At 40.0% G+C, this 16,652-nt stretch overlaps 1 protein-coding gene across 4 annotated transcripts in view; it reads right to left on the bottom strand.

Annotated features, from left to right (window-relative positions):
• Nucleotides 1–9,539: 9,539 nt before the first annotated feature.
• The window catches only part of LOC101853235 (ralBP1-associated Eps domain-containing protein 1), a 59,689-nt gene continuing 52,576 nt past the window's right edge, over nt 9,540–16,652 (bottom strand). For all 4 annotated transcript variants that reach the window (XM_035969662.1, XM_005097905.3, XM_005097906.3 and 1 more), the window contains 3 exons: nt 15,847–15,887; nt 14,948–15,024; nt 9,540–13,542 (listed from right to left, as the gene is read on the bottom strand). In XM_035969662.1, the coding sequence (XP_035825555.1) occupies nt 13,371–13,542; nt 14,948–15,024; nt 15,847–15,887 (290 nt within the window). In that variant the 3' untranslated portion in view covers nt 9,540–13,370. The remainder of the gene's footprint in view (nt 13,543–14,947; nt 15,025–15,846; nt 15,888–16,652) is intronic.

Genomic DNA, 16,652 nt, shown 5'->3' with positions numbered 1-16,652 from the left:
GGAGATTGCGGATTTCTCCCATGAGAATTTGATATAAAAACTCTCCTCACCTGGGAATCGAACTCAGGTCTTCTTCTGCATGCGTCAGTGAAGCGCCTAACGCTAACAGATAACCCACAGGCGCAAGTCAGGTCAAAGTGAGTCTTCTTTTTAAGTAAATTTATACACATGTGTATCAATTCATGATGAGCGATAAACCACCTAAAGGGCCGATTAAGGGAACTCTGAGAAAGTACAACATCTCAACTGAAAAGTTGGCTTACTGTAGAAAACTGCACCGATATCTCCCATCGACGCTCAACAGCAACAGAGGACGAAAAACTTAAAACGTAAGTGAAGAAAATATCTGTAGGTGAGTGCTGAATTCCCCGATCCAGCACTTCAAAATTCGTGACTCTATTCTGTAAGCAGGTACTCATGGTCATGCACAGTGATCTAGTGTTTGTTTCAGTCAGTAAAGTGTAAAGAGTTTTAAGGCGCTTGCAACACAATTAGGTCACACAAATGCTGAAGATTAGAGGAGTTGCATGAGAGTAACAAACACAAAAGAGAAGGACAAGAGATAAAGACGACAGATGTTTGATAGGAAAGAAGGAGCAAACCACACCAGAGCACCCGCCAACTACCCACTACCTTGTGTATGAATTTGAGTGAAGAGATAAACAGCGATACGAAAACGGCTATTTCAGGGCACGTAAAAAGGCAAAACAAAACAGTTAAACCATAGCCATAGCAGTGGCGCCCTTCAGCAACCCTTTAGAGGCACTGTTCCTGCGCTTTGTGTACCGTCGGTGTTTGGTCGTGTTATGTCCACCACAAATAATGATCAGAAGTCGTTTTTTTCATAATACATGCACAGCTGTTTTTGTGCCCCAATAGACACAATTTAGACTTCAAATTAGGAGGCTGGCTTCCTACCTCGCCTGTCAAGGCCAACAAAGGCTGAGAGGGATACTACATCCCGGCAGAAAGACACAGATACTTTATAACCATAAGAAAATTAGCCAAACTCGGGAATCGAACTCGGGTCTCCCGTGAGCGACAGCAAAACGCATAAAACCGCTAGACTACAAACGCTGATGATCAAAATTCTGGAGGGCCAGGCCAACACCAAATACCAAAAAGAAGATCATAAAACACTCACTACTTCTGATGATGTATCCGTAAACTTTGTTCTGTCATATCATTTGGACACTGCACTTCGAGATTCTCAAAACTTCGTTTGGATGGTCAAGCATAATGAATGATACAATAGTCGAGAAACCATTAATACACTTAGTTTATAGTAAGAGTTTAAATTTAATGACACTTGCGACACAAATACATGACATAAGAAGAGCAGAAGATTATAGAACGTGATACAAGAGAGTAACTATACAAAGAAAAGGAAAAGAGATAACGGCATGTTTAAGAGGTAAGGAGGCGCAAACCATACCAGCGCCCGCCAACAACCCACCCTTGGAGTTGGAGGTTTTCAAGACTCCATTCCGATGATCAATCATACTTTTAACGGAGAAACTGTGAGCGTCTCTGTTCATCTGAAACATTATCACTCTTTTTACGCACGAGATTCAGCGCCATGTCCTTCAGAGTTGCCAGCAAACCTTGAAAGTTCGAGTAAAGTAAAGCGAATTTTGGTTTAGTTTTTGTAAGAGTTTTACGGGGCTCGCAACTGCATAAGGTTATACGAGCACCAGAAGAATAGAGGTGTTACAAGAGAGTAACAAACATAAAAAAAGAAGAAGGGGAGATAAGGACGATAGATGATTGATAGGAAAGAAGAAGCAAACCACACTAGAGCACCAGCCAACCATCCACAAGAAGCACATCGACACAATACTACGGTTATAATAGTGCACGCAAGAAGCAAGACAGAAAGACAAACAGAAACAACAGAAGGAAAGAGAAGACGTATGAGCTTCCAGTGGCACCCACCAACCACAGGTAGAAAATCTTGGAATTTGGAGAAACGGAAGGATTGTGATTTGCTTACCTTTTATGGCACAAAAAGCTTACCTTACAGTTCATTTTTCTATGCCTCTTTGTACTTTATGGAAAAAAAGGTGTTATGTCAGTGCGTCTCTTTTTATAAACTTAAACTAAATGTTTTGACACCCTCATCGACACAATTTAGATACCGACCGTGCCGGTCAGGGCCAGGCCTGGCTTAAAGGGACACAACATCCCCGAAGAAAGATCAAGAAACTCGCCCCACTTGGGAATCGAACTTGGGGTCTCCTGCATCTGACGGCAAAGTGCCTAACCACTACACCAGAGATGTCAATACATACTACTCACGCAGGAAAAGAATACATGTATGAGGGGGGTCAAGGCCATTCAGTATTGGCAGAAATAGAAAACAGGCAGAAAGAAATGTTAGGACATTAAGTAGGACTAACCTGTGGCACCCTCTCATCAAATTCTTTTAAATGTAGCGTGTTTTTTACGTCCCTTTCGACACATATCAGATCAATTAGGAGCCGGGCTTAGACCAAGGCCACCAAAGTCCCAGCAGAAAGACCTATACAACTAGATGTTCAATAAATTCCTGCCCCAATGGGAATCGCACTCGGGTCTAAGCGGGCAACGGTGAAGTGCCCAACTTACTGCCACACAATAGATGCCGATCTCACTGGATGGAGCAGAAGATCACATAAACAGAAATACATATATATTTAAATATAACACAAAAACAACAGCACAGTACAGGAAGAGGGAAAAAATGAGAGCAACTTCAAATACATGGTCTAACAAGGAACGCATTTTAATATAATGATCAGTAACCGGAAATGACGGTTGAATAAACATACTATGCAGTGGCATGATACAGGAACACAAGCAGACGCCGCCTCCCGCCAAGAGAGGAGAAATCATCGTGTACAGTACAGAGCAAGGGGTTTGTCCACATTACAGGAGCCTCTCCCGAGGAACCATACCCTCGACTCGCGCTATTTACAGCCTCTCACAGAACATCTAGTATCACTGGAGGATTAATTACTCAGCTTGTGAGAACAAACAACACACACTCACGAATACTCATCACTTTTTGTTTAAAAAGCACACTTAGCAAATAGTCCCAGCAAGGAATCAGAAGTACATCATGTATCCAAGTATTCACAGAGCACCAATACAGACAATGTTCCCAGTACCTCAAAAATTTGCTTCATCAGTAATAATAGTGCTTCAAAGTCAAGAATATACATTTATTGCATAACCTTTGCTTTAAAAAAAAACAAACAGTCCCTATATTATGTCTTTTAAACTAGATACAGTAACTGCTTCACCTTTGTGACAAGACCTCATTGGCTCCCACTAAAGGGCACACGGGTCCCCAACTGACCGTTCCCACAGGGAAAGAGAAAAGTAAGAACTTTCCTTCTAAACACACATGACAAACAATATTGTAATTGCATACTTTTCCTCCATCAAAGGAAACAATAAAGAGTGTCCAAAACAAGCCAGGAAGGTTTAATTTCCACAGAGTACTGGAAGAGAGGCTTCCATTAACAACATTTTGATGTGCAAAAACCAAGCTTATGCCTATCCTATAAATCAGAGTAAATGTTTCCTGTCCCCCAGAAAGACTTACTTACTTCTGCTGCTAATCTAAAACTAAACTCCAGGGGTGTACAGTGGTCAGTTGACCTTCTATTCTATAGTAAAATGTCATATCACACCTTCAGTTACTAAAATTCAAACAATCTTTCTTTTGTTTTCTCCCTCTCTATACAAGTCAAAACTCCACACTTATTTCGACATAATATTATTATTATTCAAGTCTTATCTTATCTGTATTCTCGTCAAAAGTTTGTACAATCCAAAGCGCAATGTGAGAAACTCTTCCCTTGCATTGCTATTGAACTAACGTTGTTAGCAAGATAATTGTTGGACTGGGAGGGAACAAAACTTTTTCAACATAAAGAAATAAAATAAAGAGAGATCTATACATGAGATTGAAAGAGAGGCTTGAGTTAGCGTATAGAAAAGTAAATCGCCAAAGTAGCAAGACAGAATTAAGAGAGGGGAAAGAAAAGAAGTAGGGCCTTCCAGTGGTGCCCTCCAACCATCCACGAAAGAGATAAAGTCAACTCAAAATAAAGATATACAGAATACCAGTCAGCCACAGATACAACCTATCCAGCTACAGTTTCAGAAATCAGTTACTTATCTATACAGTCAACCTCCTCTTCCAAACTCTCTCGTATACAGCTTTCTCTTCCTTTCTATTTGTTGTTCGTTTGGACAATCACCATACACAAACACATATACAGTTACATGCATTCAAGGAGGGAGATGGAAAGAGGAAAAGTTTGTTTCTTTTGTATGAGTAAAGAAAAGCACATGGACACAACAAAGGTCATTTAGTGCACGGAAAAAGTAAGATAAACAGACAGAAACAACAGAGAGAGAAGAAATGAAGAAAAAGAAAAGGAGAAGCTCAAAGGGTTGGAGAAGGGATAGATAAAGCATGACAGTGGGGGTGGGAGGGGAGGCTGGACAGAGAGAGAGACAGGACAAAAGACAAAGAGATAGAGAGACAATGACAAAAGCAGAAAAGGCTACTTTCAGCAGGCATCAAGGCTCAGTTGACACTGGGCTGTTAAAACAGCAATGAATAAATTAAGAACTACCAAACACTGGCAGACTGCAATCAGACCCAAATATTCCAGCGATCACTTTGTCGGCATTGCAATTTTTTAAAAAAATGGTTCCAAACTTTGAACCTGCTACATGGTTTGACACACCACGTTGAAAATATGAATGTTTGAACACACATAGTAGGACATTTTTAGAAACATTTAACACATATCAACACACATACAGCATGGCATCACACCAAAACATTGAGGATTCTCTTTTCCTGTCCTAGATATCACAAACCAAAACTCTCCGGGTACACGCAGGCTGAGGGGGTGGGGGTGGGGGGGGGGGGGGGGGGCCTCAGGAGCACAATCCAGAACACACACATTAACTTAATATAGGATCATACAGAGTATATCATTAAGTCCCACCCACTTCTCCCCCCCCCCCCCTCCAAATTACATCTGCACTTATACGCAAAGGTTAAGTCACATCATCTTTCCTATCATTCATAAGACTTCACATCCATCAAAACGTAGGAACTCATATCATATAATAACATTTTCCAAGACAAATACCATGTCTTCTGTCATCAAAAGAGTACACACACAAACGTTCACATTTTTTCTCTTGTTGCCTTCCAACAAAGCCACTCATCATATTAAAATCGTGTATCTGTTCTCATACCATCAGCTTCAGTGCACAGTTATCACAAGGGTGTCACAAACCATTTGTAAGAGAGAAACTGCAACAAAATTCAAACTGTTCTTTATGTAAAAAGCAACAAAAGTCTGAAATATAAACCAAACAAAATAACACACACAAAAAAGATTAACCCAAACCTTCAGAGCCAAAAAGCAATAACAACTGCACAACAATAACAATAAAATAATAATTCAGCCTTCGGCAAAGGGGCAAGCGTACCTGAAAATAGAATTAGGGGAATACATTTAAAAGAAGATGAAAGGAATGGGGTATTGCAACATATATTCATGCTGGAAAATGTGTACCATGTTGAGAGTATGAGCAAGATGTGTATGCGAGTGGTAACAATTGCCAGTGCAAAGTACAGGCCCTCTGTGCATATCAGTAATTATAATGTTATAACATAACATATATACATATACATGATACATGCATTACCTCATCACTTTTCGCACAACGGAAGAAAACAGGAAAGGACCACAAACGACTCACCACAGGAGGCAGCTCCAACTTACAAGCATCATCGAAACAACAGGTACTGAATAAAAAAGAGACTTCATAACAAAGACACCCTTCCCCCCTCCGTGAAATCAGCATTAAGAAACGAAGTAAGGAAAAAGCACAACCATTGAACCAATGAATCAAAAGTAAGGATGTCTTTCCTGTGACACACCAAGCAGTAGCAGCACACACAAAATCGCTAAGACAATAAAGCTATTCTATTTTCAAACCATCTGTTTACTGAAAAATTCCTATCCCCCTCTGTCGGGAAGACGCATATACATATACAAAACCGTGAGTAGAGGTGGATATGCATAGCAATTATGGACAGTAGATGAGAAAAACGGTCTGTACATTATGTTCAACGCATATCAGATTCAAGAAACCAGGCAAGGATTTATATAATCAAATACAGAAAAATAGATTGTAATTTCTCTTCTTTTTTTCCTTCTTCAACACTGCGCACTCTCCATGAAAACATTTTAAAACCAACAAGCACATCATTCGCAAGCTGTTAAAATTAAATAAGCCAAGACAGCAAAATTTTTACCAGAAAGAGAGAAAACTGCTTCATTCTTTTAACATTTTGCGACCTCAGTGCTTTCTTGTCACATCTCCATTTTTTAAACAGTGAAAACACTTAAACAGTTCACAACAAAGAGTGAGCTTAAGAAAAATTCGAATTTTCACAGAAAAAAAAAAAAGGAGATACGACAAGAAACCACTACGGTCGCTATTTGTTCCTACATTATGTGTTGTTGTTTTCTTGCTTAGAAACAATTATTAAAAGAATGATAGTTTTTTCGCATTCTGAAAAATTTAGTTTTCTGGGCTCTGAACATTTTAACAGCTTGTCAACTATGTATATATGAAATATATACTCCTCAAAACATTTTTGGGACCAGTAGATGTTTCGGTTAATAAATTTTGAAAGGGCATTATAAATATGAATATTCCACATAAATTCCTTTACACTTGGTGTCATTGTTTACATAAATGAATATGATGCGACACATTATACATGTTTTTTGGAAAACAACTCCATGTTGCACAATACTCTTGCAAAAATAAAAAATCATTTAAGCTAAAATTTAAACACTGCAAAGTACAGAAAACGTATCCACGGAAATATTGTTCATTTTCCCTGAAGTGCACCAAGGTTGTGATGAGTTTTACTCTCCAGTGTGTCCTCATAACAGACCCAACAAGCAGTAAGGGGATTATGTTACATAATCAAAACACCTGAGCAAGATGCCTTGTCAGAGCAATGCTTACAGACAGCAAGCCACAGAGCAGCCTGGCAAGCTGGGAGCGTTCAAAATAGGAGATGGACACTGCAGCAAAGGGTAAGGGTTCTGCTTACAGATGAACATCGGTTCTCTCTGAAACCTATTGGTGGACGTATCAGGGTCTTGGAGGGTGTAGGTAACGTTTCGTGGATGGAACTGTTTGTATTTTTGAAAGGAATCTATTTGGAGGAGGTACTGAATTGGTTTCGAGATGCATGAGTACCTACAGAAGAACACCTCTCCATGAGGTAACTGAGAATATGACAGGTGATCATTATTGAGTTTAGACTTCACAGCTCATTGTTATCCCATCTCTTCAACAGACGGGCCTTAATGCAGTACTGCAAGATGATATTGCCAAACCCCATTGATCTGGACCTGTTGAAGCCTTCATTCAGCAAGTGGAGGTCCATAGGTGAACTTGGCCAGCTAACAGTCCTGACCAAAACCATATATTGAACATCTTTGGGTTAAGCTAGGAAGACATATTTGCCACAACCACCCACCCAGCTATAGCACTCGTTACAGTAAGAAAGGGATGCTTTTCCTCAGGCCTTCGTGTGTAATCTGTTTCAATCCACGACACGACAATGCCATGAGTGCTTGACGAACAATAGAGGTCACATCCACTGCTATACCTTTTAAATCAATGCTCATTGTAAAGGTTTAACGTTCCTTTCAACACTATAAGGTTATTTAAGAGGCTGGACCTCTGTATAACATCCATCTCGGATAAAACCTAGCCAAATGGGTAGTCTTAAAACACAAATTCAAAATGCCCCACCCCCCTTTAGGATTGAAATCAGGGCCTCCGTTTTGTAGTCTCACATGAAACCAACTACAATAATGATGCACTCCTTTAAAAACAAGATTCTCTCCAGCAAGAGTGTTTGTGAGTAGATGGCAAGTGAAAAATCCTCAAATTTTTCCTTCTCTTGAATTTGGGCAAACAAAGATATTGCTCTTGTGATTTTCCCCGGGGGGGGGGAGCAGCAGTTATCAAGTGTTACATTCTCTACTTTTGTTTGGCATTTCTTCCGTGCACATGAAAATTTGTGATCTTCTCCTTCAGATTATGTGGAAAAGCATATAGAAAAAGAGATTCAAAATAACAGTCACATAAAATTATAAAAAGTGGTCCTTAAATTTTTTTGAAGAATATATATGCATATATATATATATATGTGTGTGTAGACATTACAGTCACAAAAGGGAACAGGTATCCAAAAGAAACAAAAAGGACAGAACATTTCTTTTATCGGAATACTAGAAAAGTTGCACCCTGAGACACATGAAATCTTTTGAACAAACAACTAGATTCAATGTCCACTCTTTCTTCATATAGGAAAATTGTTCAGGCAAAGACAGCCTCTAAGTTACACTTTTTATCCTTTAAAGATGAACAACTACAGAGAAAATAACACTGACAAACACCAGCCCCCCCCCCCCGACACAAATACAAAATATAAAACCCAAAAAGACAAATTCATAGATGGAAACAGACCACTAAAAGAACTCGTCAAGCTCCATCATGAAAGCTAACAGACCGCACAAAGACAAATAAAAAACGACATCATCAATGGAAAGAAAGCGTACAAAGACTTGAAAACAGAGCTGCTACATCATGAGTGGAAATAGATCACAGAAAGACAAACAAAGAGCTACATCATGAGTGGAAACAGAACACACAAAGACAATCAAAGAGCTACATCATGAGTGGAAACAAGAACACACAAAGATAAAACAAAGAGCTCCATCATGAGTGGAAACAGAACACACACAGACAAAACAAACAGCTAGATCATGGATGGGCCTCAGCCTATGGCACACTGAACAGCACAACAGGACTCCCACTCTACTACCCCCCTCTGCTGTTTTATTACACATGCCAGTTATTGCTGCACAGAACAAAAATCCAACACAAAAAAAAAAAATCACAGTGAAGAGATATCGCCGCTCCACTACACACAGAAAGACTACTACATGGCGTTACCCACAGCTAGTCCAGCTCTACATACAAATATGTACTGGATGATAAATGCTTCAAATTGGTCTTTCCATATATATATCTATCTATACATATAAATAGAGAGAGGGGGGGGAGGGAGAGGGGGAGAGAGAGGGAGAGAGAGAGAGAGAGAGAGAGAGAGAGAGAGAGAGAGAGGGGGAGGGAGAGAGAGAGAGAGAGAGAGAGAGAGAGAGAGAGAGAGAGAGAGAGAGAGAGAGAGAGAGAGAGAGAGAGAGAGAGAGAGAGAGAGAGAGAGAGAGAGAGAGAGAGAGAGGAACCAAACATCCACCATGTGAAGAGTCACTTTGATTGGTTCGTGGAATATCAGTAAGACACATCAGATACTCAGATAGGCAAGGTACAACGCAGGGGGGGAGTGGTGAGAGAACGTCATTACTCCAAGAAACTCATAGGTCAACATGACATTTAAATTTATAATATATCGTCAGGTTTAATATTTTTTTCCATAGTACCAGATACGCTATAGGGAACGGGAGTGAATCCATAAATGCTGGTGTGCGGGGTATACAAAGCGTATACATATATATAAAGATTAGTGTCCCAACAAGGATGCTGATGTCTAAATCCAGCATTCTGAAACTAAAAGTAAAACTAACACTCGACGTGAGTAGATAACAGCTTTTGCATTGCATATATATATAAGTGTCCTTGCAACTGTAGACTATCGATTTATTATACTTCAAACATCATTTTATCTCCACAAGTAAGCTGGAGACAAATTTTTATTATTTTGGAAAGTCTAGATTTAATAAACTATAATTCGCTGAGGACATCAGTGTGAATCTGTAATTCCGCAATACTTTCAGGAAAATTTATGACGGAATTGTAATGGTTTTATAACCCCATTGACACAATATAGATCATCTAAGCGGTGGGCTGCTTCTACCCTGTCTGTCAGGATCAATTCTGATTATTTTGGACACAGCATCCCAGCCAACAGACCGAGATGCTCAATAAAATAACTTATCCACGAGTGGATAGAACTACCATCTTAAGCAACAAACAGCAGAATTTTTTTTAAAAGGGGGAAAAAAAACAAAAAAACCTTTCTTCCCCTCTTGAAGCAAATTTCTGACAGTTTTCAATAGGATCACAACATACCAAATTTTCCTTCAACTCTTTTCTCCTTTTAGTTGCCAAAAACCAACCCATCAAGTCTCCAAAACATCAGCCTATGCTTGGGCAGCGGAAAGCTTCATTGTCAGGGACGAAAGTCGGTCGACATCAAACAGAGAAGAGAAATTTCTGAACTCAATAAAGACCAGATCTACTCATAGGCACTATAAAAAATGACTACAATAGTTTTACATCACTTTCAACACAGTCAGGTCAGGCCACTGGAACTCTGGACTATACACCAAGCCCAAAGACTAAGTGCGGGTTTGAAACCAGGACTCTCCAGTTCTTGAGCACTCACACTATCTATCTACTGAAACCTAAATCTGCTTCAGGGGAATACCTCAGCTTAGGAGTAAACCTGTGCCCACAAACATAACTAGTCTGAAGGTCAAACCAGGCCCAGCTTGAATACTTTGGGAATTGTCATCACATTAATTCTAATCATTCATCACAAAAGTCCCCTTATGCCACAACAAAGTTTTAAAAAGACACAAATGTCTGAGTAAAGTGAAGCACATCATCGCAATAACTTCAATCTAGCATTGGGAAAAAGCAAGACAGAGAGACTGACAGAAACTATAGAGGGAGATATAATAAGAGGGACATACCAGTGGCACCTTAAGATCAAATGCCCTCATGGAAAAGTTCTAGAAAAAAGAAGTGACGACAGATTTCAACATCCAGTCCATTCACTGTACAAACAATACTGACAGACTTATACTCAGCTCCAAGCTCCACGTATATCTAGGATCTCCTGCCAGTGCTAAACACAGCGAGGGAAAAAAAATATAATTCAAATATATACGTATTGCTGTGAATATCTATTAAACTTCGTGGAAGAAGGACATGGAAATTTGAGCTATGACTTGAACATTACATCAATCTCATCAAAACACAGATCAGGTACATAGTTTGCAAGCTGTAAAGTGAAAGAAAAAAACCCAACCCACTACTACTGTGTATGAACTGAGATTTTCATTTCCAAAGGATTACTTTCGTGGTGAAAGACTAAATAAGACAGAAATAAATAAACTTCCTAGTTCAAACTGTCCTGATGCTTTCTTCAGTATAAAAATCAAGGGCTTTCAACATAATTAAAAACAGACCTTGTTAAGACTTATCAATACAAGTCAAAGGGTACCAAAGTTAACCAGCCTTGTGGAAAATCTGAAGTAACTCTCCCAAACACTATACAACTAAAAAAAAATAGAACTAACAATCCGAAAGGAGCTTCCTGCTATATGAATAACATGAACTTAGATATCATTAGAAAAAAAAAATGGTAGACAGAACAGATGTTGACAAAAAGCCTGCAGAAACTTTCAAGCTATTTTGAAAGCAAAGAAAACATGTTTCCGGTAAAGTGTACACGTAAGTCCTGTGCCATAAGAACACATCATTACTTTCCTTGTAAAAGCAACAAACAATCTCAAACTCAAACACACGAAGCACAACGAAAAATTTCTTTGACTGAAAAACATTTCTAAAAGGGCATTTCATCTTTATAATGCATCTTCCAGAGCACCCAAATTAAAATTGACAAGTAAATCCACATGAACACAGGGTGCAAAATGCAATACAAAACACTTCTCTTCCTCAATCAAAAAGGGAACATTTCATTCTCTCCAACGTAAGTGTTGCTACAGGTGACCAAATGGAATTCTGAACACCCAACATTACACAGGAGGGCTAGTTGAGCAAATATCCACCATTCACACAGAAATTACTTTATGAGTTATTGCCAATGTCTTGTCAAACATAAAAAGTAGTGAAATTACCAATAACTTATTTTTAAATGCCCAGTATTTATCAGTGTTTATCTAGAGAAGAGTAGAAGATCCTCATCTTTACAAAAAGCTCAGGTCTAAAAATGATCTCAATCCCCCCCCCCCCCCCCCCCCCCAAAAAAAAAGAGAGAGAAGAAGAAAATCAAGCAGCTAACAGAGCAAATAAGAGATTTTAAACACGGTCAGGGCACCATGAACTGCATACCCAGACTAACCGAATAAAAGAATTGTCCAGCTGTGAAATTAGAGAGTTAATAACCAGCACACTGCACAACAGGTGCAAGTGTGTGTGTGAGTGTGACTGTGTGTGTGTGTGTGTGTGTGCGCGCGTGTGAGGAGGTAAAATGTTTTAAAAGACGACTACATTCCAACACACATGACTAAATGAATGCTGCATACAGGAACTCAGGTGGAATCCCCTCCTTTCGTTCCATTGACACAGCAAGTTTCCAGGACCCAGACTTCTCCAAAAGTCACAAGTAAACAACAAGGGGAAGACCTGGAGAAAATCTCCAACAGCCTTCGTTTTATTTCCACTCATATTAAGTTTTCAACCGAAAACTAAAATACAGTCCACTCTCAGACTCTAATTTACAACACAACTTACTGGAAGCTTCACTTTTTGACTTGTGAGAATCTGTAAGCAAGAATCAAGTAATTCACTTTAATGCAGTCTACCAGCTTGCCTTGCTGTTACTTCATAATATTATATTCTAATCATAGCTAGAAAGGACATCGCACAGGCCCACATTGCACACAGTATCCCAGCTCACAACAGATACGGAATTTCATAGCAAGTGTTAAGTCCCTTCTTGTCTTATCTTATCAGTTTGCAACCAAGAAATGATCCATGGATTCCTGCGGAAATAGATAGGGACCACAACTCACTTTCTTTGCAGTGTAGAGTTGACTCAGTAAAATGTCCCCTCTTCAGACCCTGACGAAAAATATGTCAGTCTGGGGGGAGGTACTCATGAGAACTTTCCTGGGACCGTGGTACTGAAAACATGCTGTTCATTCATAGCCAGGCGTACACTGCATCCTGAGTATGTTGAATCGAGGTTGTTATATCCATTCTCAGACCACAAAACCACATGTCAACAGCATAAGTAAGATTTGTTTTGCTCTTTCTCTCACCGCAAATGAGTCCACAGCTTATACAAGATTTGTTTCCACTGAATAGAACAAAATAGTGCCACATGTCATTTTCGCACAGAATATCCCACTTCCTGCACTACTGAAGAATTGGTAAAGCCTAGTTAGGTCCCCCACAAAACCACTTCTGGGGGAGGTCGTGGTGGGGGTAGTGATGGGAACCGGGTTGTGGCCAGGGGGGACAAGTGGTTATGGAGGTCGTCGCTAGCTGGAGAAGGGCCTGAGATGCTCCAGCTGTATTTCCAGGGCGATGCGTTGCTCCATGACCTCCTGCAGCTCTTGGTTCAGCTCGCTGTTGAGCCGGGTCAGCATCGTGTTTCGCTCCTTGTGAGTGCGCACTGCCATCAGGATGTCCCGCCGATCTCGGCTCACTTGTCTACATAAAGAGGGGGAAACAACCAAATAAGGGTTACCTCTTTCCATGCAACAGTTGTACAAGGATGCACAGGTTTGATTTCGGGGGGGGGGGGGATTTTTTTATTGAGTATCTCCCGTCTTTCAGCTTGAAAATTTCATCTCTCTCAGTCCTGATTGGCCGTGACAGGCAGGTTCAAACCATGGCACCTAAATGATCTAAGTATGTTGATAATGGGGAAAAAAAAAGACGTCCTGTCACATTGCCCCAGGAACAGATAGAGAAAATCATAACAGTGGCAACACAAAAAGTGGAGAGGAGTCACAGAAAATGATGCACACAAAAGTGAGAAAACACAGAATAATAATATGAGGCTAGCCCAGGATAAGGAAAGGTGGAAAATGTTTGTTCGTATTCTTTATCCTGATGCAGGGTGATAATTATGATGGACACGAAAGTGAGAGGATTAGATCTTGAGAGAGCCCAAATTAGCCCCTCAAAACATTAGAGGTTTTACGCCCCTTTCAACACTGTTAATTTATTTAAGAGGGACCATCAAATTAAACATCAAGCTCTGATAGGACCAATTCAGGTGGACAGATAGTTTTGAGAAACTCGGCATCCAACCCGATCTCATGAACACCCCACTGAGGATTGAAACCAGGGATATATGCACCAAAGCCTAGCAAGATATCAACTGAGTTACAGGCATGTTTAGCCACTTGTAGAAACATGATGAAGAGAAGACTGAGACAAAATAAATGAACAGGATAACACTAAAACTATTTGTTTAAAAAAGGTCAAGAAGTGTGTTCACCAAGGCTACACAGATGACAGGAAACACAAATGATAATGTGGTGCTTTCATGTTTGCCATGTGTATATCGCAAGTCAAAATAATAACTGCCGTCTTTGGTGCAACAGATAGGTGGTTAGCTGACACACCCAAGAGACTCAAGTTCGACTCCCCAGTGGGGGGAAATTTTAACCGAGTATCTCAGTCTTTCTGCTCTCAGCTAGGGTTGGCCCTGATAGGTAGGGTCAGAAGCCCGCCTCCTAAATGATATACATGGTATCAATGGGGGAGTACCTACTACTACTACAAAAAAAAAATCAATCAAAATCCCTGACAACAACTTTCAACATGCTATTTGCCTCACCAGAGGACTTTGCCCTAACAACCAATCACAGGCCAGGAGGAAAAATATTACCCATGATAATCATGATGTGAAGAGTTCATGAACTTGTCACAGTGTCATACTAAGCAACGAGGCTGACCCCCCCAAAAAAGCAAAGCAAGCAGGGACGTCTCTCTAGCTTAAAAAATTTCTAAGGCACAAAGACAAAAAACGTTTGAACATTTCTCCGTCCATCTTTACCAATTTCTCCACCCGCTGGACTGAGTTCAGGATCTTTGCTGTGCTTACCTGAGGGCCATGGCAGGTTTTGGCTGCAGTCTATCTTTCCCACTATTGTCTGCTGTGTCTTCGTCCTCCATTAGGTCCTAGGAAAAAGATCAGTGGCAGGACATGAAACAATTATAGTCATTTGAGTAAAGAGAAGAACATCAAAACAAAAGATTATTGTTCAGTCTGAACACAGGGATAGGGCAGGAGAACAGACAACAAAGTCAAATACAGCATGTACCAAAACCAGCCCCCCCCCAAAATAAAAAAATAAAAAAATTTTAAAATCATCCCACACCAAAGCAACAGGTGAGCTTAGCACTGTCTTATGGCAACTTAATTTTTCCAGTTTCGTGAAAATTACTTTGAAAGCATTAAAAAATTCCAGTCACGAAAACAGATTTGTTTGTTTTAGTAAAGAGAAGCACATTGACACAATAATTGTCATTTAGTGCTGGGAAAAAGTAAGACAGAAACAGCAGAGGGCAAGGAGATAGAAGTAGAACTACCACTGGCACTCTCCAACCACCTGCGCGATAACAGGAATCAGAATAAAATGAAACTTAAATTTTCACAGAACATGGTCATTAACCATAATAATCTTGGGCTCTAAAGAAAGGTTTTTCCAACAGCCTTTACAGCTGGGATAAAAAACTCCCAGATGCGGGAAATTGTAGATAGTACAAGAAAGCACAGAGCTCACAACATGGCAATGCACTACAAGAAGCTGATAAGTCCATCAATGTTTAAGTATAAGTAACGATAAGCAAATCAACACGTTAACGACCATTCAATGCAGAGAAAAGGAACGACAGCCAGAAACAACAGAGGAAAAGAAAAGAAGTAAGAATAGCCACTGGCATCCTCCAAAAGCCGTAGTCTCATTAATATTTTTATTTCCTTCTTCAGGCAACACTCACCTTCTCAGCTGACACTGGTGCAGGCTGGCTGTTCTCCGGTCCTGTCATAGAAATACAAACATTACTTTGAGATATAGCACACATTAAAAGACTAGCATCAATATAGAATTAGTTGTTGTACCAGCACAATGTCCCACTTAACCATTATGTAGATCAACATTAGGTTTATTAACCCTTTGAGCCCTGACCTCCTGTTGCTACCGTGCAGAATCACAATCCATATCCCAATCAGGGTAGTTCTCATCATTACAAACATTTATAATTCAGAAAGATCTTTTTTAAAAATCAATAATGTCCTATGAAGCAAACACTGTTTTCCATGCGCGTTTTGTTCCAGACGAGCCGGTTTAGCGATAGGGTCACTTGCTCTCCGATGTACCGGTGGCTAGGCATACAAGCAATTTTACGCACCATCGACTCATAGGGTTAAGCAGCAGAACCTCTCAACTTTACCTGTTGGGTCGAGAGCCTTGAAAACTCCCATAACAACTTATGTTCATGAATCACCTCCCCCCATTCCCAATTACAGTTTGCAATCCCGGCCATCTGCATTGTTTTCAGTATATCAACCAAAGTATCTTTGCGCCTATCAGCATGTGGCATAATAATAATAAATAGCATTTGTATAGCGCATATATCTGCCTGACCATGCGCTATATCATTACTCCAGCAGACCCCGTAACACTCAGAAACATTCTCAGCTTTCCGGAAAGCATACAGTGCAGTTGCTTAAGCACTCAAACACTAACAAACTGACAATATCTTTTGCTGTCTATAACTGGGTACCCATTCTCACCTGAGTAAAG

Source organism: Aplysia californica, unplaced genomic scaffold (genome assembly GCF_000002075.1).
Source record: "Aplysia californica isolate F4 #8 unplaced genomic scaffold, AplCal3.0 scaffold00167, whole genome shotgun sequence".
Taxonomy (NCBI): Eukaryota; Metazoa; Mollusca; class Gastropoda; order Aplysiida; family Aplysiidae; genus Aplysia; species Aplysia californica.
The sequence above is the reverse complement of the archived record's forward strand: the minus strand, read 5'-3'. Positions and strand labels throughout refer to the sequence as shown.